The following is a 22,691-nucleotide window of genomic DNA, read 5'->3' as shown; positions in this document are numbered from 1 at the left end:
GGGGGGGGGGGGAAGACATAGAAATTTTCTTTTTAAATAAAATTGATTTTTATATAAATAATTTTGTTAGTGTTATTGAAGTAATTGATTCTGTGCATATGTATTTTGTCTGTGCGGCTAAACTATTTGTAATGCCTTAAATATGTTTTGGCAGTTATAGCATATTATGATTTGTTGAACCAAATCACCTAATTCTTTAGCAAATTTTATCTTTCCTATTTACTCATCTCTTAGGGGCCATTGCTTGGTGTGATGGTAAAAGCTTGAGCTGCCACCATGAAGAGGGGTTTGCATTTGAGAGCCGCCACTTCATGCAATGGTTGTCAAAGGCTAGGACCATCTTTAGTTCAGCCTTCTTGGGACCTACAAAAAAGGGGACTTGTACTAAATTACATCCCTTTTATTTACTCCTTTCACCTATTCTTCCTGACAATATTATCAGGTGTACACCTAGAAGCCCAAGTCGGTGCATGTTGTGTGTTGCTGATGTGGGTGTAGCCGCCATGTTTGATCATTGTTGATGGTGTTGACATCTACTTGTCTATGACAAGGGTTATGATCCTATAGTGAAGTGTTCAGATAACAGAGCCTTGTAGTGTGTTTGGCGCTGTGGATTGTGGCTTTACGGCATAGCTTTTTGCTGGTCATTTGGACTGTTTCACTGTCCCTTTTTTCTTTATTTGAAACACTTTAAATGGAAATATTATTACTTATTACGGAAACAACAGAGCTAAAAAGCGGGGCAGGTCCTCAAGTGTATTTCTCTTTTTTTTTTGGTAATTATGAATTATTTAAGTACCGTTACATTTTGTACTGTTTTTTGGTGGTTTCTGGTCTATCGTATACTCTCTTTTTTCTGACTTATTAATGAGGCCCTTGTTAATTTGTTTCAGGGTTATCGTGTGATTTCTGTTGATATACCGCGCATATGGAATCACAATGAGTGGGTTCTAGCATTTGAAAAGTTTTTGGATGCTATTGATGTTCACCATGTAAGAAACTATTTGTTTTTTGTATGTTCTTCTCTTAGTGCAACTTGTTACTCAGAGTTGGTTCACAATCAATACAATATGCACCTCCGATTATTATGCTTGAACTTCTTCTTGGTTTATAGAAAAATTATATTCATGAAATCAAGAAATATTTAGGTTCTAGTTGGTGTCTTGGATATTCTGTTGAGAATAGTACTCCATGCACTTATATGTGGTTCAATAACTTATAGTATTGATATTCTTGGAGGTGGATGCCTCACCAGCAAGCCAAGGAGATACATCTCCTTCCCCCAGTAAAAACCGAGGATCATCTGGAAGTCCAGTGAGTGGCAACAGCCCTCAGGATTCTGCCTTGCCATGGACATTCTGATAGAATGCGCTGGCAAAATGGAAACAGAAATGCAATTAGTGGAAGTGGATATAAGGGAAAGCTAAATGATAATGACTTTTTCTGGTTGTGACACTGTTTGCATAAACAGTTACATGAACAGTGTTTTGGCCTTCTAGAAGTTCACATCCTCAAGGAAGCTCTTCAACTAAGACCTCCATGCTGGGCCCCACTAGGTCTGAAAGAATCCATGCAACTAACTCTGCTTGAAGCCCATTCTTAGGCTAGAATCATACTTGGCCGATAGGTTATTTTGGGGCAGAATAAGGATGGACCATTGACTTAAATTGATGACCAAGGTAGCCAGCTGTGAACCAACTTTGGAGCTCCTATTGACGACTTGGTCTATGTCTAGTCCCCCTCCTTCACCTTGGATCACATAGATGCCGTGACAACGGTCCCAATAAAAGTGTGGAAGAGCTTAGAAATATTTGGTTTATTTTGGGTAACCAAGTTTCTTAATAAGATTATGAGCACAAGGAAAATGCTAGATGAATGAAGGAGAAACATTGTGGTTCCAATTTATTAAAATAAAGGTGTTATTCAAAGATGTAATGACTATAAATGTATAAAATTCATAGTTTTCATGGCGTCAAGGTGACCTAAGGCATTGGAGGTACTCTAGATGCAAAACGACACCAACAAGGCGCCGTGTGGGTAACCAAGGCATCCAAGGAGCCTAGATGCCTTGACAACTATGATAAAACTATTGAGTCATACTATAAAATAATGGTAAAGAGTTATTGAAACTCTCCTAAAGCATGAAACTACTTTTACGGATAACCAATTTGATTTTATGCCAGAAGATCCACAACATAAACTATTTACTTAGGAGACTCATGGAAAGGTTTAGAGATTGCAAGAAGGATATCTATATGGCCTTTATTGACCTACAAAAAGCTTATAACAGAAACCTTAGAGAGTTAATTTAGCAAGTGCTAGAGAAGAGAAGTGTTTCAAGTAATTATGTGGACAAAGTTAAATATATGTATAATGGTGTGATTACCAGTCATAGTTGTCATGGCGTCGCCAAGGCGGCGATTTGGCGTCCTGACGGAGAAAGAAGTTTATGGCAGTACTACGATTTACATGAATCACAAATGGCGGTCGCCATTGGCTAATAGGCGTCGCCATGGCACCGCCATAGACGCCAGGTCACGCCTGATTTACTAAGTGGTCGATTTTTTGTAAAATGCAGGGTGATTTTGATAGTGCTATGTTGATTTTTGATGATTTGATATTGCTTAATGTTAGTTTTATATATTATAGGGTAGATATTGTAGGCTTGTAGCATGCTAAATAACTTTAGAGAATAGGGGAAATAAAAAAGTAGTATACTAAATAACTTTAGAAAATAAGGAAAATAAAAAATGACACATGGGCGATTTGACCGCCATGGCAACGCCATAATGGACGATTCATCGCCAAATCGATTAGCCACCCCTCCACCGCCTTGGATCGATTTGACGCCGTGACAACTATGTTACTAGTGTAAGAACTGTGGGGTTTCAAGGTAGTGAATTCCCAATTACAATTGGGTTACATCAAGGATCAGCTTAAGCCCTTATTTGCTTGCGCTTATCTTAGATGATTTAGCTAGAGACATTTAGGATCAAGTTCCCTGGTGTATGCTTTTTACTGATGGCATTGTTTTGGTGGACGAAACATTAGTAGCGATTAACGTTAAGTTGGAGTTATGGAGATCAACCTTGGAATCAAAGGTTTAAGATAAGTCGAATGAAGACAGAGTATATGGTATGTGACTTTAGTTACAGTATGACAAATAATGAGGTGATGAAAATTGATGAGAGTGAGGCTCCGTAAAGTGATTATTTTAGGTATCTGGGATCAATATTAAATAAAGGAGGTGATATAGAGGATGATTGAACTAAAGTGTTGCATCCGGACTATTGCGTGATCGACATATCCTTTAAAACTTAAAAGAAAATTTTATAGGTTAGTTATACGACCGATTATGATATATGGTGCATAATGTTGGGTAATTAAGAAGCATCATATGGATAAACTCAATGTAGTTGAGATGGATGTGGCAAAACCATGGTTCGAAAACTCAGCGATATCTTGCCAAAATCTCAGATATTTTGACATTTTTTTTTACCAAAACGAAATGGCATACGAAACACAAAAGTGCATAATTTCGGTCATATATCGGTCATTTCGCTCATTTCAACCCAAAAAATGCACTATTTTGTCGAAATTTCGGCCATCTTAGTCATTTCGTTTCACTAATTTCGCTAATTTCGGTTACTTCAACCATTAGCCCCCCCAAAATGGCCAAGCAAAACACATGGAAAAAAATATATTGTTTCGGCAAAATTTCGGTACAGAAACGCCGAAACAAGATGAGCTCTTAAACCTTGGGCAAAAACTAGAAAAGATAAACTTAGGAATGATCAACTTAGAACTGATTGGGAGTTACTCTGATGCATGGTAAGCTATGAGAAAGTTATTTGAGGTGGCATGGCTATGTTCAACGGAGGCCTTTAGATGCTCCAATGCGGAGGAGTGATTTGATTCAGATAGAAGGAGCTAAAAAAGCCAGGGGCAAACCTAAAATATAGGAGAAGTGGTGAGGAAGGACATGCACAGCTTAGGCCCTGTATCAAGTATGAACTGGAATAGAGTTGATTGGAGGGAAATGATCCATGTAGCCGACCCCATTTAGTTGGGATAAGTCTGATTTTTTGTTGTTGTTGTTGTACCAAATCTGAAGTCTGATTTGAAATCTCAGATGTAAACCAGGGAATTCTAGTTGGAGATTCTCTTGCGACGGGATTGTAGGTAAGGAACAATAACCAAAAGAGAAAATTTAGTAACTCAACCAAAACAATGTGGAAAAAATTCTGGTTGATTGCTCTAATCAGTCAACATTACAGGTCTGTAAAAGATTATTAAGGCCTTCCAAAAAGAAAAAAAAAGAAAAAAAAAGATGATCTAAATCTGACGGGCAGATTTAGAGTTATGAAGCAAGACTACTTTATAGGAAAGCTAGAATGTTGCAGAATCAATGGACATATTCAGAAAAGAAAATAGAAGAATTAGGATAAGAACAGAAAAGAAGAAGAAGAGAGGAAAGATCACATCTGTCAAAAGCATAATAGAAGAAGGAAGAAATGAGGTCTGTGATACCAATCCAGTATGCACTGCTCAATAACATCAAAACTCTTGAAAAAAAACTCAAATTTCTTTACTCAAAGCATCCTTAATTGATTGGGGTGTATTACATATATAAATACTTTATGAAATTCCTAATTTGACTCATAAAAGGACTCGTAATCACTCTCACATGCTTAATAAAGTAATGTAATTCAAAACAGCACTCTTAAAAGCTGTTAAGTATCCTAATCTAACTTAAACTCTTAACTACTAATCCCGTATATTAACTTCACCTCCTTGTGGGCTTATAAATTTGCCCGTTACAATGAACTTCCCAAAAATTAAAGGCCCAACCTTATTTAACTACTCAAAGGTCAATGTCAGCCTATTGGACTACCACCAACACCTTGTGGGCTTCCGATGCACGCTAGAACTGAGCTGAAATGAGAAAATACTGACTTGATTTGATGATAAACAAAATGAAGAAGAATGGAAGAGAAGCAGAATGGTATGACCTAGCTGTAGAAACGCAGCCCTAAAACGATGCAGAAGATAATGGAAAAACAAACAAACAATGCACACGGATTTTACGAGGTTCGGCAATGTTGCCTACGTCCCCGGTGAGATGAGATCCTGCTTCACTATCAATGGAGAATAGGGTTACAGCGCTCGTCCTCACACCTCTCAGTATTGCTTGCATTACAGAGAAAGAAACCCTCGCTACAAATATATATAGCGAGAAAAAACCCTAATCCGGATTAAACTACAATTGCCACCCTAATCCGGATTAAATTACAATTGCCCTCAAATAAAAAAATTCGAGCGGGGGGCTGCGCCCCCCTGCTATGCAGGGGGGCCTCCTGCCCCCCTTGCAACCCCCACGGCCCGCTAACCGGCTAGCGGGACCGCCGTCCTGGCTGTCTAGGTGTTGCACCAGTACTCCCTGGATTAAACTGCGACGGAATACAAGACATCATACACCAACACTAGCTTCACCAATTTTATGTTAGCATCTCACCAGGGTTGTTGCACAACAAAATTCTGCATGTCACAGAAAATTGGAGCAAAAGCCAAGCTTTATTCAACATAAAAATTGTGAGGTAGGGTTCCACCCTTTACATCAATATATAGAATCGAGAATTAAATCTCAAGCATTAATTAGGAAACTTATCAAAGCTGGAAAACCAAAACTCCCCCTTACCATGGGCTACTTGGAGTGTTTGTCTTGATATAGAAAACATTTAAACAAGGAACCTATAGATAAGGAATTTAAAAAGGGAAGGACTTATAAATTCTTATCCATCCAACTACCTTCCATTAAATGAAGAAAGAATAATATTTGAAATTTCTAATAGACCCCATGATTCTGATTTTGGGTGAACCAGGAAAAAACCCAATCTTTAAAGCTTGGTTTGAACCGGAACTGGTCGTGATGCAGTCCAAGACTTCAGATTCGGCTTCCGATTGGATTCCAAGTTTGGTCCTTACTGGGCCCATATTTTGGGCTTAATAATCTAGTTCAATTTCATCTCATTAGCCGTTGAACTCTCCCAAAAAATTTAGTTATCGGCTAGGTTAATTGGAGGAAGAATTATCTAAATTGATTCTGGTCAAGGACAACTAATGCCCAACATAATTTTTGGAAGATTATCTTCAGGTTCGAATAGATTTTGAGCCAGTATATTTCCAGATTTGAAGAGGATAGCGTCTAGCATGTCAAGCCAATATTCTGCCTACATTACAGGGATCGTCCAGCTTTCTTTTTGGGAAATGATTGGCCATATCCACCAGCCTTATTTGAAGAGATATTTCCAGAATTGACTTCTGTCAAAGATTAGCCATGGACATTGCGCGGAGAATCCTTCCCATGGTCATTGCATGAAGAACCCTTTTGAGGGTTATGACAGCTTGCAATCGTCATATAATTTAGGGAATTATAGTTTACTTGTGTAGGGGTTTATTAGCAGTCCAATGGTTTCTATTTTTAGGGCTCTTTTTTTTTTTTTTTTTTTTGGCTAATTATTTGGGATTGGGTTTACTTTGTGATTGGTTTTGCTTAGGAAAAGGTCTAGATTGCTGTAACCGATTAAATATCATATAAAGGACTGGATGCAGCTGGACAGAAAAGCCAACAAGATTGAAAAAAAAAATACAGCTTTAATGTTGTGCTTTGTGAGAGAGTATGGTGAGAGGCCAAAGAAACGGTGGGAGGCTGTTGGTGAGTGACCCAAGTCTAAGGGAGACTACCCTACCCTCTATCCTATCTTTTTCTCTATCTTCTTTTCTCTCTTTTTATTGATTTCTGTGAGATTGATTATTTCCTGAGATTACTGCATTATCTAAAGGTGTGATTTAACTGCTGAAACCTGCAACCAATTGATTCTGGCTGCTAGAATTCGTTGATTGAAGACCCCTAATTCGGTCCTGCGATTCTGTGTCTGCCTGGGGTTAGGTCATTTGTGATCCAACCTTACATTAGGTTGAAAAAGGAAACACGGGCCCATTGTTTGGCCCTGGGCTGGTTCCTACGCTGGTACTTGTGTAAGTACCTCCTCTGACCTGCATCATATGGTTTAAGCAGTATAGGGAGGATTTTGTGAAATATATTCTTTAAATACATGTACGTAACCCACCAAATAGAGAGAGTTGGAACGTAGAACAAAAATTCATTTATTTGCATCAACCTTTCGAGGGGCTTATTCAAGATTACTCGAACAACTACTCAGCAAAAAATGAGAGCTTTGGTTTTGGCTCATCGGGTAGGGGCAGGCAAAAGACAGATTTTCGTTGCTTGTTGATGACTCGGATAAATGCAATAATCCATGAAAAAATGGTATTCTGTAGTTATAGTCGATTAATACATGATCTGTGAATCAAGTCGGAGTTTATTTCCTGCCAAGAGTTGTGGTGCACAAACCTCTCTCTCATTTCAAGTACAACCTATCTAGTCTCTCATATTCTTTCCCTTCCTTCAATAATCTTCTTTCTTTACTATTATTACCTGGTTGTTCCTTTTTTCTGCAACTGTCTTCATACAGAACAGCAAAGGAGTTGGACCAACTCTCTAGTAATCAATCTATTTGGCCTGAGATTTGAGTAGAAATTCCTTTCATAGGTGGCCTAATCCCAGAGTTTTGTTCCCCAATTCACTTCCTGAAGTGAGATCGCAAACAGCAGCAAGGGATGAGTTTTCTTGCTACCGCCATGTCCATTTTCAGCACTTTTATCATAATATCCTTTTGAGTTTGGGGTTGTCATTTCTAGTCAAAAGGATAGAGTATTCCGAACCTAATCCTATAGTTTCATGGGGTTTAATGACGTGAGGAAGGCTTTCTCAATTGAACCGAATCCTATTCACCACCATTACCATATGGTCTTAAGGTTAGGGATGACCTACTTTTCAAGTTACAAGTGAGGACAACATTGTCCTTGATTATGGAAGAGCCCATACTCCCCAATTCGCTTCTATTTGACCCTACCTTCCTTGACCAATTTTGTTTTTTCTTCTTTACTTTAGTTACTTTTATGTTCTAGATTCCGTTTGTCCATTCCAACAAGGTAATAAACTGTTCTCAGATTTATGAGATTGCTACTGCTATTATTAAATTGAGTTATTTGTTATCTGTGTGCCATTAGTAATCCAAATTAAGGGTTTTGGTACCCAGGGTTGCATCACAATGACTTTAAGGACTACACAATGTGCTAGTGTCCTCGTAAGGATAAAGGGGTAGGGTTGTAGGGATATTTTGGTTCTTCTTTCTGTCTATAGTTTTTCTTGTATATGCTGTCTCTAGGTACTTCTGATATAATTTGAACTATCGCAGTTCCCTCTGAATCTTAGATTAGCTTATATGGCCCATAGATTATTGTCGTTTTTACCCTTTGGCAGCATGTGGTGTTATTTCAATTTCATAAATTTTAGTTTTGTTTATCAAAATATTGAACACATTCAAAGAGACTTTACATTGTGAGAAAATATTCAGTGCATATTTCCTTATGCTGTCCCATCATCTAATGTTCTTTGTTGAAACTGTTACGTATTTTTAGCTATTGTTGATGATAATTTTAAGTAGATCATTGCAAAACAAAAACATATGCCACGAAACACAGACCAGGCATAGATGTGTCATATGTGAAATAGATCTACATACAACATGATATTTTTTAAACTACATAGTTAATTCTGAAAAAAATGGCTTGTTGGTAATATTGTTTCACATTTGCTTTGTTTTAGTATACCATATTAATTATTGGTTAATTATTTGTATTAGATAACTGTTGAATGTGGCTAAATTAACTGAGATGATACTGGTTATATCTTCTCACCAGTTTGGCAGCGCCTATGTTAGTTCTTTAATCTTCTTCTAGTTGTCATTAACAACTTCCCTTCTTTTCTTCTTTTTACTTTTTAGCTGTGGAAGGGGGGTGTTTAGCTTTCGACTTCTCAAGTGTGTAATGATGCGTATTTTAGTTCCCTGAACTTTCAGTTGTAGCTTATGTATCTTCTTCAAATTTCTTCTAGTTCAAAAGTTTCCATATGGAAATTTATCCTAGTTATGTGTTCTCTTTTCTAAGGAAATATTTTCATTGATATGAAAATTTCGACAACAAACTCGGCCTTATCCCAACTTAATGGGGTCAGCTACATGGATCCGTGCAAAACAGAAATAGGAGTTGCAATTAAAATGAAAGTCAAAGGAAAGACCCAGCACCACTAAGTCAAGGAAATCTTAGCCAAATGGGGTCGGCTACAAGGATCCTTGCTTTCCAATCGGCTCTATCTGAGGTCATCCTTGGGACAAGACCTAGACAAAGCATGTCATTCCTCACTACTTCTCCTATGGTCGTTTTAGGCCTGCCCCAACTCTTTTAGCTCTTTCAATCTGAATCAGATCACTCATCCTTATTGGGGCCTCTGTTGGACATGGTCATACCACTTTAAACGACTTTCGTGGAGCTTGTCGTTGATTGGAGTAACTCCCAAATCAGCTTTGATATGATCATTCATTAATTTATGCTTCCTTATTTTGCCACACATCCATCTTAACATCCTCATTTATTTTACACATAACTTCATTATATGACATTTCTTAACTGTCCAACATTCCGCCCCATGTTCAAGGTTGATATGACACTGGCAGTACTACAGTAGACCTCAAATTTCTTGCTAATATGCATTGCATTGTGTTTGTTAAGTCTATCTGTTTGAGTTTTATAAAGAAAAACACATAACAGTTACTTATGAATGACTAAGAACGTTGTAAATATGTGTAAAACAGTTTTATTCCTTAAGGAATAGCCAAAAAGGTTGAATATGGGTTCAAGGGTTTGTTTGGATCTCAGAAGGTCATATTGTACCTTAGTGATGTTCACCTGAACTGGTGGAGTTTGAGTTGATTGGTTGTTTATTGTTGAATTTAACACATATAATAAAAATCTATCTAGAAGAAATTCCATCTAGAAAGAGAATTAATTAATCAATCACTAATTTTTTTTACATTTTAAAAACCTTGGCTTCAAATAAATTTGAGGATCCCTGCAGTATTGCCAGCTCTAACTGATAACAATGTAAATCCTGCAGTCCATGGTGTTTAGCTTGTTAAATACGAAGCTAGCTTCATGGTTGCTTCCGTAAATACGAAGTTACTTTACTTTTTCTTTTTCTTCATGCTCATATGTGCTACTTAAAACATGGATTATGAAAATTAAATATGTTTAGCTGGAACCACGGTATGATTTGTTATCTGGATGTCAGAGGAAGTTAGACTTTGCAGTTAGTGAATGTACAGAGTTAGGAGTAGTATAAATGATATTTATTGTACTTTGTTGCATAGTTGTGCTCGTTCATCATGGCTTTACTTCCCAACCACTCAAGTACTTCTTAGATAATCTCACTTATTTTATTTTTCAGGTACATCTTTATGGAACATCATTGGGAGGTTTCATAGCTCAACTATTTGCTCAGCACCGTCCAAGACGTGTTAAATCATTGATACTCTCAAACTCGTTTTTGGAGACACGAAGTTTTGCTGCTTCTATGCCATGGGCTCCTGTGTATTCTTCTCATAGTCCATTCTCATGCATAGGATTGCATACATTTAAATCTCACAGCAAGCATGATCATCTATGCTTTGCTAATTGTTTGAACCTTCACATCTCATTAGCAGAATTGTGAAATTCTATTGCAGCTTGCATTCTAATAATGCTACAAGATTAAGTAGATCGTATGTTATGATTTATGAATGTGTTCAATCTTGATGCTTGGGAAGGAAATTGTCATGGTAGCCCAACGAAACCCCCTTATAGCCAGTGATCCTAAGAAACGTGTTGGGTAATTCCTCTCCAAAACTTTGGGAAAATCTAGAATGACGGTTTCTCTGTTGCTCTTTTTGTCCTCCTTTCAAATGAACAAGAATGTTATCAATGGTTGTTCAGGTGACTAAGTCAATGCAGGTAGAATTGCATTTTTCTGCAGTTAGTTTACGAATGGGTCTTGTTATGGGACACCCACTTTGGTTGGAAAAAAAAAAAAGGGGGTGCCCAGTGCACTAGGCTTCTGCCACTGCAGGGTTCGGGAAGGGTAGATATGTGCGCAGATTGACCCCTGCTTCTCAGAGAGGCTGTTTTTCCTGTCTTGAAACCCTGACCACCAGAGCACAATGGACACCCACTTTGTTGACCATTCAAAACCGTACCTGACATAAAATATCTTCCACATAGCAGCTCCAATGGGGCCAAAATTTATGGGACAGGTTGCCCCAAGTTCCCCAGCCCACATATCAATTTTGAGTCCAGTCCAAGGTAGCCATGCAGCAAAACAAAAAAGGGCGTACCCAGTGCACAAGGTTCTTGCCACAGAGGGGTCTTGGGAGGGTCATAATGTATGCAGCATTGCAGCCTTGCCTTGCTTCGCGGAGAGGCTGTTTCCCGACTCAAACCTGCAACCACCAGGTCTCAGTGGAGCAACCTCACAATTGCGCCGAGGTCTGCCCTCTTAGCCATGCAGAAAAACAAACCATTAGAACATCCAGGACCATGAAGAGGGTGCATGGATATACATGGAGGGGCATGCCATTACATGGGAGGATGAATGATTGAATTCGATGCTGAAAAGCTACATGTGACCAATGGAGGCCTTGACCTGTCCATCAAACAGTCGGTTGCCAACGTCATGAAAGTTGGGGCATTTACTGTCTGGTGTGATTTTAGAAGATCACCCACCTGGGTGGTCCATAGTTTTTTCCCTTTCGAGGGTCTTGGTGACATCTGATAGAAACATATGCTCTATATGATCTGGATTGAACTAACTATTCATCCTGGCATTACTCAGTCTTTCTCGTGTTGTGTCCCAGAACTTCCCTTTGAATCCATGATACCAAATTATTGTAAAGAATCATATCTCCTTATTTTCTCTTCAATTATACATTTTGTCTAATCTGTGTCTTATCTTCTTTGCAGTGTTCGCTGGACACCTTCTTTTTTGCTGAAGCGATATGTCTTAATAGGAATTAGGGATGGTCCGCATGAACCATTTATTGCAGACTCTGTTGACTTTGTTGTCAGCCAGGTAATGTCTACATTATATTCAAAGCTTGTCTTCAAGTTAGTTTTGCATTGTTAGTAGTCCTCGACATATTCATGAAGTAAATTTCTGAGCATTTTATACTTTATTTACAATATAAAAATATGACTCGGTAGTACTATACTCTCTAAATGTATTATACAACTGATGCAGTTGCATCAAACTGTGATCCCGTATGGAGGCTTAGACCCAAGCTTGGGAGGCCCACAAGGTGTTCATGGCTGTCCAATTGGCTGAAATTGAGTTTTAGGTAGTAGTATTATAGGTTGGAACAACAACTGCCTAGCGTAGTTGGTGAGCTGTGGTAGGAAAAAGGCCCATGCTCACCAGGAGGTCTCTAGTCCGAGCCTCCTGGCTGTTATTTACTTCCCCTCCCTACCTATCAAAAATATATATATCTATATATATTATAGGCTGGGCTATTTATTTTCATAGGCTTCATTGTAATAAGCCTAATTTATAAGCCCATAAAATGGGGGTGAAGTTAGTACATGGAATTAGTAGTCTACTGTTTGAGTTAGATTAGGATACTTGAACTGCTTTTAAGATTTCTATTTACTTTAAATCAGCATAAGGGAGTGATTAGGAGAATTTTTATGAGTCAATCTAGGAAATTTAAGAGGTTAAATATATGTAAACACCCCCCACAATCAATTGAACATGTTTTGATTAAAGAATTTTGAGTTTTCTTAATAGTTTTGGTGGTGTTGAGCAGTGCATGCAGGATTGGTATTCTAGAACTGATCTCCCTCCTCCTCCTCCTAGTTTTGTCTCCCTCCTCCCCCTCCTAGTTGTGTTCATCTTTCTTCCCAGGTGGGATCTTTCCTCACTTTTCTTCAACTATTCTTCTTTCCTAATTATTACTTCTCAATATGTGGGTTTTCTGGAACCGAATCATTCTATTTCTGAATCTGTGTGGCATTTAATGTTTCATTGTTAAAATTAGTTCATTATTAATTTCTGAATTCAGTTCTTGTTTTCAGAACCCTAAAATTCTACTGGATTCCAGACATTCTAGTTGAATTCAACTTCTTTAAATTTCAGATATTTGAACTTCAGTTCTTCTCTGAATCCTGCTTGATCATTATTTCAATTTAGACCATGGGTTAACTACTCTTATAGCCCCCAGAATTCTGCCCATCGATTCTGCAGTATTGCTCAATCCTACCTGCAGAAGGATTCTTTCATAAGTGGAAATCCAAGCATCAGATTCAAGTTATGCTTCGCAGAATTATTTCCTCTTTTAAATAGTCTACTCAACCAGAGTTTCATAGTCGTCTGAGTTGTTTTGATTAAGTTTTAACCTTTCTCCTAATCTGGTTATGATCTTTTCCTGCTATGCTATCGCAAGCTAATCTTCCGCTGGAATTCTCCTGGTTCGGGAGTAGTTCTACATTAACAACTCTTGTTCAGAAAGTATTAGCATTTGTCTTATTTGTATTCTTGTGCACTAGCCACTTCTTTTCTCTTAATATTGAAAAGTCTGCTCTTCTTTGCCTGAAAAATTAAGTTATATCATTGTTTATTTGCAAAGCCTGTTTATTCTTTTCTTTTCTGCTCTTGAATATCTCAACAGGTCGAGACACTATCAAAAGACGACCTAGCTTCAAGATTATCTTTGACTGCAGATGCTGCATCAGTTGGACCTCTGTTGCTTTCAGATTCATTTATCACTATAATGGATGTATGTAACCTGAAACCCACTTTGATATTTCTTTGCAGTTTCATCAATCACTTCCCCTTGGGAACAAATAAATATGCTTTGTACAAAATTTAAAGTAACAATGATAAAACCGAAAATTTCTGATATCCCTATATGGATACAAATTAACCATAAGAGAAGATTGTGTCTGCTCTTATTCTTACATACAGCATCTTTTTAGATTTCTTTCTAATCACAGATTGAAGGGTGACTGCAAGAACTCAAACTTTTGATTTGCCTCCCTTGCATAAAAAAATCACTGTTATTTTTGTCTGGATTAATCCAGGCATACAGTGGTTAATGCCTTAAAAAATTGCCCACAACTATGAATCCTAGTAATCCTTGCCAGATCTTGAGCTGGTTCACAACTTTTGTGAAGCATAGCAGCAAAACACCTAGACTAATGTTGCTGGTCTGTTCTGTTTCATCCAGCTACATTTCAATGTATGAGTCTTTGGATGGTTGTTGAGTCGAGAGTTTTGAGAATTGTAGTATTGTTCATTCAATCACATATCCTCTCTTTTGAGGAGAAAAAATTGGCAAGTCATTGTGGTAAAAATTGACTAGGGTTCATTATCTCTTATATTTTCTCTTCCCATGGTGATTTATGGACTTTCTGAGAGCAGTGAACAGGTTGGGTATGAGATGCATCAAATATAGTTTCCCTTCTCGTAGTGATTTATGGGCATTCTGAGAGCAGTGAAAAGGTTAGATATGAGATGCAATAACTATTCCTAGATACAGTATTAAATTATAATGTAACCAATGATCCTTGACAAATTAAATAGATTTTTTTTTTCTTTTGGCTTCTTCATTGATTTAAAACTTTAGTTAGATTTTCTTCATTTTTTGGTGGAAGTCGTCGTCCTTTTGTATTGTTTACAAGTGTTTGGAAGCTATCATACTAAAATGCTAGTCAATGTGCAATAGAGATGCTACTTTATAGCTAATTTCTTTTAATAATTCTTATTCTTTCAAGTATCTTTTCTGTTTTATTTTAGAACTCCTTCCTTGGTTTGTTCTGTTTGGAAGCATTTTGGAATACAAAGAGCAAATGTTGTGATGATATTCCTATTGATTTTTTCAATCATGGATACATATTGGTTGGTCATTGTAGACGAATGACTATTGTGCTACACCTCAAGAACTGAAAGAACAACTGGGTGAAAGGTACCCTGGGGCTAGGCGAGCATACCTCAAGACTGGAGGTGATTTCCCATTTCTTTCCCGCCCAGATGAAGTTAATCTACATCTTCAGGTACTCTGGAATAATGCTACAATTATTTGGCCCCTGGTTCATATTTGGCACTATCTCCTGTATTCCTGAACTGGCAAGTGGAATGTTGCAGCTGCATCTACGGAGGGTAGGTGTTGAAGCTAGGCCGGAATTGATTCCAGGCACTCCAACGAATACCGCAGGTGAGAATCCTAGCAAGAAGAATGATGAAAGAGATGTGGATGACACGCCTAAGGATGAAACAGAAGATGTGGATGATACACCTAAAGATGAAAGAGAAGATGAGGATGACACACCTAACGATGTCGAGGGAGGTACTTTGAACCCTACCCCAGAAGATCATTTACTTCCGGCTTCTGATGGTGCAACTTCTTATGATTTGCATGAGCAGGTCCTTGTCAATGAAACTTTGCATCCCGAATCATGATAATATACAACTCTTGCTTCCTCACACTGTTGTGGATAAGCAGCAATATGGTCTGGACATTGAAACCACTCTCCAGCTTGCTTGTGCATTTTCATTTCTTCTTCTCAATGTGGTGGGGACATTGTACATTAGCTGGGAAAATTGTAGGAAGTTCAAGCAATGTGTGTAATATATGACTTGTGCGTCTCATTTTTCGAATGTGTTTATAAACAGTAAACTATGATCATTTCTTCTTTGCAAGCAATTATTGTACAATTTAATTGTGTCTAATTATCAGTGTTAAGTTCCAGAATTGATTAGGACTGCAACTATATGTTAATAATAAAAATATATATATAAAAAAAAAAAGCATCGACTATTAGTTAGAAATTAGAAATTACAATTTTAGAAGTTATTAATTAAAAGTTAGAAACTTATAATTAAAAGGAAAAGTTTATTCAAACCAAAGTAGTGATTGAATAAGGTTGTAATTTTTTTTTTTTTGGCCTTATTAGATGACATTTTTTTTTTTTTTTTAAATTCTATGAGGGTAAATCCTATCATTTCACATAAATACTGCATTAAATAATTTGAAAATCTTTTGTCATCCTTACGTAAAATAATTTTTGGAATAAGATAATGACTAATTAAAAAAAAAGTTTACAATTTTAGGGTAAGGAGAAGGCCATGACTTTTTATTTATTTCTATTTGTAACCCGGATATCAAGGTATTCACCTTTTTACTTTAATGCATTTCTTTCTTTCGCTTTAAAAAAAAAAAAAAAAAAACCATATAGCACTCTAACCAAAAGACTAAAAATTTTGCTAAATGATGAGAGATTAAAGGGGGAGGGGGAGGGGGAAATAGAAAGTAAAGAAAGAGAAACATATCACAAACCGAAAGTGCCAATGCCATGAGAATCAAAGCTCAAATGCTGACTAGGGTCAGTTTTCTTTCACCAACGATGATCGGTACCTTCAATTGCATCAGGGAGGCGTAATTTCAACTAAATAAAGGATGAGAGTTTAATAATGATATAAGACTTTAATCTTGGAGTGAACCAAAGTGTAAAAACTGCACTCTCCCATAAGAAACACTTCCCCATAAAATTGTTACATAGTTACTAGAGTTGAAATGTCGAGTGATTTTCAAATCTTTGTATCTCAACTTGAAGCTAGTAGATTCAATTGTACTTCCCCATATGATATATAATGTTGTGGACAACATGTCCACAAAATTTGAATGATCATGAAGTTACCATCTAGTAGATATTAAGGCCATGTTGAAAAGCCAATCAACACCCTCTCAAAAGGAGGCCATTGATTAGAGTTTTTAACTTGGTAAAAATTTAAAAGAATCCGTAATTTGTAGAATGTCAATAACACAAGATTTATTTTCTATAGAATGGCATATACATACATCAATATATGTCCAAATGGCTTGCGTCCTACTTGGAAAGGGATCTCTTGGTGGATGCTTCATTTTTACCGCATATAATAGTAATAAGGCAATTCTAACTATTGAATATGTAGAGAATTGACCAGCCCAATTCATTAAGAAACCCTTATGTTATTGGCATGCCTATGCATGTTCATGTGTGCCATTAATTTTCCCATATCCCTAGGATTTTTCAAAGCTCTATATTGTTACTTAGCAAGCTCCAATTAACTTTGAGCATTACATGTGAGCAAAGGATCTTAGGATCTGGCTATTTGTGAATCTGGGCCTCTAGTGAATGACAATGTGGTTAATCTTTAAAATAGCCAAGAGATTCCTTTCTAGGCATGATAAGTAAATACATGTATGCATCAGTAAATTTCTTCTTAACCTTTCCCATATAACTATTATTATAAAAAAAAAAAAGTTCATAGTTGAGGTTTTAAGAATTAGGGATAGGTTCCTAAACCCATGTTATAGGAACAATTTGTCACAAATTTCCATAATAATTCCCATGTGACAATTAGATTGATGCCGGGAGACATATTGTTCACATCATAGTCATATTAAGTTACATGTAATTATTTTTTTTTGGTAAAAATTACATATCAATTTAATTTTCCACGTGTTGTGAAAATTCTTGGGATTTTGTTTTATAGGGATAAAATTTCTTTGAAATATTTTAAATAATCGATTCATTTTTCGACTCATTGAGTAATATAAACTATTTATAACAAGTAAAGAAAAACCCCATCTAAGGGATAGTGTAGTTGAGATAGAGCATCAAATTTGACATGTACTCCGTACCTAAAAAAAAAATTATTCATTCAATGACTGAAATTTTAAAATCCTCTCATTCACATGGCTAAACAATAGAGGATGCTGATAATAGATAATTGTTTTTCTAAATTCTTTTGGTCTCTCCGTGAAGAGTGCTAGCCTTCCACAGGTTCTCATAACCTCTATGTGTTTTTCTTTGTTTTCCTTTGTGGAGTGATATTTAGTATTCGTACATCATTCCAAAATCTATAAGCAACTTTTTTGAGTCACATTTTTCACATCCTATTTCTATTGCAATGTTTGCATTTGTTTAAACACATGAACTATTTGAATTTCCCGGAGATGTTCATTTTTCTTTTGTTTTGTTTAGAAGAGAAAGTGAAGAAACGCCTCCAACAAGTGAACTTATTCAATTAAAAAAAAAAAAAATGACGAGAAACAAGAGTATGACCTCCTCATGGAGAAGATTGTCAAATTCATTATTCTTACACGGGATGCGTTTGGTAACATAGGCATTATTTCCTTTATTAATTGATAAAGTTTTCTTTTCTCATTCGTGGAGAAGGAAGAGTGCCCTTCACCACTAGTGATACAACTTTGTGATTAAATTCTTATGTCATTATTTTACTTTCATCTCTATTATACAAGGTCGAAAACACTCCTGCAGTCCTCTCAGTCAATAGTGAAGGAAAACTGGTGCGTAAGCTATTACAATGTGTTTTAACCCCCCAACTCTTCAGAAAAAAAAAACCCCTTAAGTGAGGGTGTGATGCCTAATTTACACCCCACCCACCTGGCCCGGCCACCCACGGTCTTAGCAGTAAAAAAGAAAAGAAAAAAAAAGAGGGCGTAAGTGTAATTTAACGTAGAAAATTCCTATAAAAACTAAGTACTCGGATCTGTTAGGGTGATCGGCTAGGGTTTGAGGGTTTCAGGCTGGTCTCGGCAGTCGGCATTAGGTTAGAGGAGGTCGAGAGACGAAGAGCTGCGCCTGAAACTTCAACTTCGCAATCATGGGTCGTATGCACAGTCGTGGGTATGTCTTCCTCGCTTCTTCAGAAACTGTGATTTCTCTGATTATTACAGTTTAATGGAGATTTATTTCATTTGGTTCGTCACATCAGTCTAAGCTTCTATTGCATTTCCCTTTTCGGTGATTTTTTTTGTTGATACAGTAAGGGTATCTCTGCATCTGCTCTTCCCTACAAGCGGACACCTCCTAGTTGGTTGAAGATTTCTGGCCAGGATGTGAGCAAATCCAAAAATCCTCATTTTCTCTATATTTTGTAAATGCTACTAAACCCTAATTCATTCTACTGTTTTCTTTTCGGCCTTTCTGAAAGATTCGTTTTTGGTTCTTCAGGTGGAGGATAACATTTGCAAATTTGCCAAGAAGGGATTGACTCCATCACAGATTGGTGTTATCCTTCGAGACTCTCATGGTATTGCTCAGGTTAGGAGCGTAACTGGGAGCAAGATACTACGTATTCTGAAGGCTCATGGTATGTTCCATTCACTTAATCAATACTGATTACTGGTTTTAATATATTATATTAAGGTCATTGTTGAATGTTGGTTATGGCATTCGATTGCATTGTTTCGATTAGGTCTGGCCCCTGAAATTCCGGAGGATCTGTACCACCTGATTAAGAAGGCGGTCGCTATCCGGAAGCATCTTGAGAGAAATAGGAAGGACAAAGATTCGAAGTTCAGATTGATTCTTGTAGAGAGCCGGATTCACCGACTTGCCCGCTACTACAAGCGGACAAAGAAGCTTCCACCAGTCTGGAAATAGTGAGTTTGCTCCTTCATTATTATTAGTTGAATTGTCCTTGTTCACATGGATCAATATATGCCACTGTTTTTATATTGTTCTGAGTTTCTGATTATTGTTTCTAGGTTCTGTCTGGTCGTTCTTCTTTGTATTTTTCAATTGCATCATCTACAATCTGTTTGGTATGATTTATATTGATGTTAAAGACATGCTTGTTGAGCATCTGAGCCATACCTAAGGGTTTCTCCCAAACAGAATGCTAACAATTAGGTATGGTTTGATAAAATTCATTTCTTATACCCATCAGGAAAGAATGATAGCTTGTGGGCCTTAAATCGTAGTTTGCAACATTCTTGTTTTCCAATTACTTTGTTGCTTTTATTGCCATATATGTTAGCACATCAATGCTTATATTTTCCAGTTTCCAATCTGAGTGTGTGATGATTTGGAAAAACAAGTTTAGGCTACATAGCCAAGGGATATGTTGAGCGTGTTGCTCTTGCTTTTGTGCTTTTGTGCTTTTGTGCTTTGGCATATTCTCCATCTCTCTCACTGCTTGGAGTTTAGTGGGCCTGTTGGGCTACATGGAATTGGCCAAGTAGAAAGCCATTTCTGTGGATTCAGGACAGGTGCATGCAGAGTAAGAAGTTTTCACATGATGTAATAAGAGATTAGAGTGTAGACATCTTTCTAACAAGTTCCGTCTTTAAGGTTTGTCCTGAGTAACAGTTTTTGTGGTCTCTGTCTTTCATTTTGACTTGCCATTTATTTATAGGTTTCACCCTATGGATTATCCGGTTTTGCTTGCTCTAGGAGTTCTCATTGAATGAAGACTTGTTCTAGGCCCCTGGATGATGGGTATAGGTTTGGAAATGAGTACTGCAGAAGTCAAGCTGAACACTGCTGGTGCTCTCTTTTACATCTCTCTAATTTTCTCAGTAGTTTTTGGGCAATCTTTTTCCATTGAAAATATTCCACAATTTCTTGTCAGTAAGAGTGCCTTCACTAGCCTGGTTCAAATGATTCCAGCTGTTTTTATCCACACCAGATATTACATGGTGCTTAGCTTGATAGATTCTTCAATTCAAACATTGGGTTGCTAAGATTTTTATGGATTCAGAAATTTGGCTTATAGATGAAGCTCTTCTACTTTTTGGAATATTTTCTTGGGTATTGGGTGGTGAATGTGTTTCAAGCAAACAGTGATTTCACGGAAGAATCTGATGTCTGAAATTTTATCAAGAAGTTACATTGGTCAGAAGAGATTTTTTTGTTGCTACCACTTGTTGTGCAGGTGAATGTACAGTAACCTTGCATATCTTGAAATCTTTAGGTTCATTTATTTTATAAGAAAATAGTGAGTGTTCTAACTATTTTAGGTTGTTAAGATGCCTGAAGTATCAATGACAACCATGTGATTGACTTGCAGCATCCATTGATCTAGAACAGACCAAATGCAACTTTAAATAAGATAGGTCTTCTTGTTGGTTGTTAACCCAGTTTGTTGGGAAAGTTATGCTTCTGTATCTGTATTTTGTTTTCAATTTTTTATTTTACTTCTGAGGTTGTTGAAATTTGGTCTCATTGAGGAAGAAAGTTATGTTTGGAATATATTGGATCATAGGATCTTAATGAGTTAATGGGCATTTGTTTTGTATTTCTATCTCACCTCTTCTGGAGGTTTTGAAGGAGGGTTTAAAATGGTTAACATTAGGGGGGAACAATTTGTTTAAAGCAAGGGATTCTCTCAACCCAAACCTTGGCATGGTTGGGTTGTGGTGCAGTAAATATTTCTTATTTGAAAATTGTGAACTGGTTCTCTGAGCTGTGGGTCAGGGTTTGCTTCATATGTCTCTCTCTCTCTCTCTCTCTCCTCACATGAAATGACCTTGACGTACTCCTATGTATGATACCATTTTGTCACATCCTATTATTTTGCTCCCCTATGCCTGCTTGTTCAGAGAACCATATCCCTTCAAAATGATTCAAAATTTCTGGGACTCTTTGAATAAATAGAGAAATGTTCAATTTCTCAATTGAACCTTTGATAAGGCCAATTCTTCCTGTTTCATGTCTTACTGTGTGGTGTAAAATTGCAATTCTTTGATGCCTGTTTATTGCATTTAGTCTATCTGCGTCTTATAGGTATCTTTGAACAATTGTGTTTCTTGTCAACTTTTTCATTTTTGTTGCATTTTGTTTAGCAATACTTTCTTCCCTTGCATTTACTGTTTGTGTTTTAGAAGACGTCTGGTCTTTTTATTTTACTAATTTTTTTTTCATTGTATTTTCAGTGAGTCTACAACTGCAAGTACTCTAGTGGCTTAGGATGCTTGCCCACACACTCATGATGGAGAGGACATTTCCTGAAGCATGAGTTTCGTTGGTAGATTGTAGAGATGGAAAAGAACAGTTTTGTTTATCTGAACCAATTGGTACTTAGCTTTTGGGTATTGTTCCTCGTTACTGGAGCATTTGATTTGAGTTTTGACTTCTTTATTTCTGTTGTGATATTGTGCTTTAGACGAGGCCCTTAAACTTGTGCACCATGTAGTTTCTAACATTTGTCAAATGTGAAATTCCTATTATTTGATGTGTGGGCTATCATTTTAGGGATATGGGAAAATTGTCCTCTCCACTGGAGGTATAGGTCCTGTATGCACAGCGCACTATGCACGTATCTTACTGTTCTAGGGTGCTACTCTGCTGATCTGTTTTCAAGTAAAGCTACCGTTCGCTTCTCTTGCTCCCTCTCATACCTACAGTACCTTAGTATATTCCTTACCCTTTTGGCGCCGGCTCGTCTTCCAGTGGTGAAGGTTGCGCTGAAGATCTTTGTATCTTCCTTACCCTTTTGGCGCCGGCTCGTCTTCCAGTGGTAAATGTTGCGCTGAAGATCATCGTTATTGGCCTTGATACTGCCAGTGCACCAACAGTGCCCCATGCAGCACCTGTCCATGCCCCTTGCAGTTACATTGTCGTCGCTCTTGTAGGATACGGCACAAAGAGGAAAGCCCTAGTGATTGTAATCATATGTAGAGTGGAGGGATTTGACGACCTCGTGGCGGCTATTGTAGGGTCATATTGGTGATGACACCACATTTGCTCAAGATTTGAATACCATGCTGGCGGTGGTGAGCATGGTTACAAAAAGTGGGGAACGATAGACTTGTAGATTTCATATTAGTATGGGTTTAAACATGTAGGTTTCAAATAAACGAGATCGAAAAAATGATTATATTGCATTTTCAGTTTTTGTGTCAAAATGTCGTTTA

The 22,691-nt window shown here is 37.3% G+C and overlaps 2 protein-coding genes across 2 annotated transcripts in view; both read left to right on the top strand.

The window, feature by feature from the left end:
- Positions 1-15,715, top strand: part of LOC122061592 (maspardin) — a 17,309-nt gene extending 1,594 nt beyond the window's left edge. Inside the window, exons 3-8 of the mRNA XM_042624947.1 lie at positions 894-992; positions 10,409-10,551; positions 11,956-12,064; positions 13,656-13,763; positions 14,899-15,039; positions 15,131-15,715. Of these exons, the coding sequence (XP_042480881.1) occupies positions 894-992; positions 10,409-10,551; positions 11,956-12,064; positions 13,656-13,763; positions 14,899-15,039; positions 15,131-15,445 (915 nt within the window). The 3' untranslated portion in view covers positions 15,446-15,715. The remainder of the gene's footprint in view (positions 1-893; positions 993-10,408; positions 10,552-11,955; positions 12,065-13,655; positions 13,764-14,898; positions 15,040-15,130) is intronic.
- Positions 15,716-18,518: 2,803 nt separating this feature from the next.
- LOC122060428 (40S ribosomal protein S13) lies at positions 18,519-22,009 on the top strand. Its single transcript, XM_042623515.1, has 5 exons — positions 18,519-18,678; positions 18,818-18,890; positions 19,006-19,144; positions 19,250-19,436; positions 21,711-22,009. The coding sequence occupies exons 1-5, from the start codon at positions 18,656-18,658 to the stop codon at positions 21,742-21,744; spliced, it is 456 nt and encodes a 151-aa protein (XP_042479449.1). The 5' UTR covers positions 18,519-18,655; the 3' UTR covers positions 21,745-22,009.
- The last annotated feature ends 682 nt before the right edge of the window (positions 22,010-22,691 follow it).

The sequence above is a fragment of the Macadamia integrifolia genome, chromosome 14 (genome assembly GCF_013358625.1).
Source record: "Macadamia integrifolia cultivar HAES 741 chromosome 14, SCU_Mint_v3, whole genome shotgun sequence".
NCBI lineage: Eukaryota > Viridiplantae > Streptophyta > Magnoliopsida > Proteales > Proteaceae > Macadamia > Macadamia integrifolia.
The sequence above is the reverse complement of the archived record's forward strand: the minus strand, read 5'-3'. Positions and strand labels throughout refer to the sequence as shown.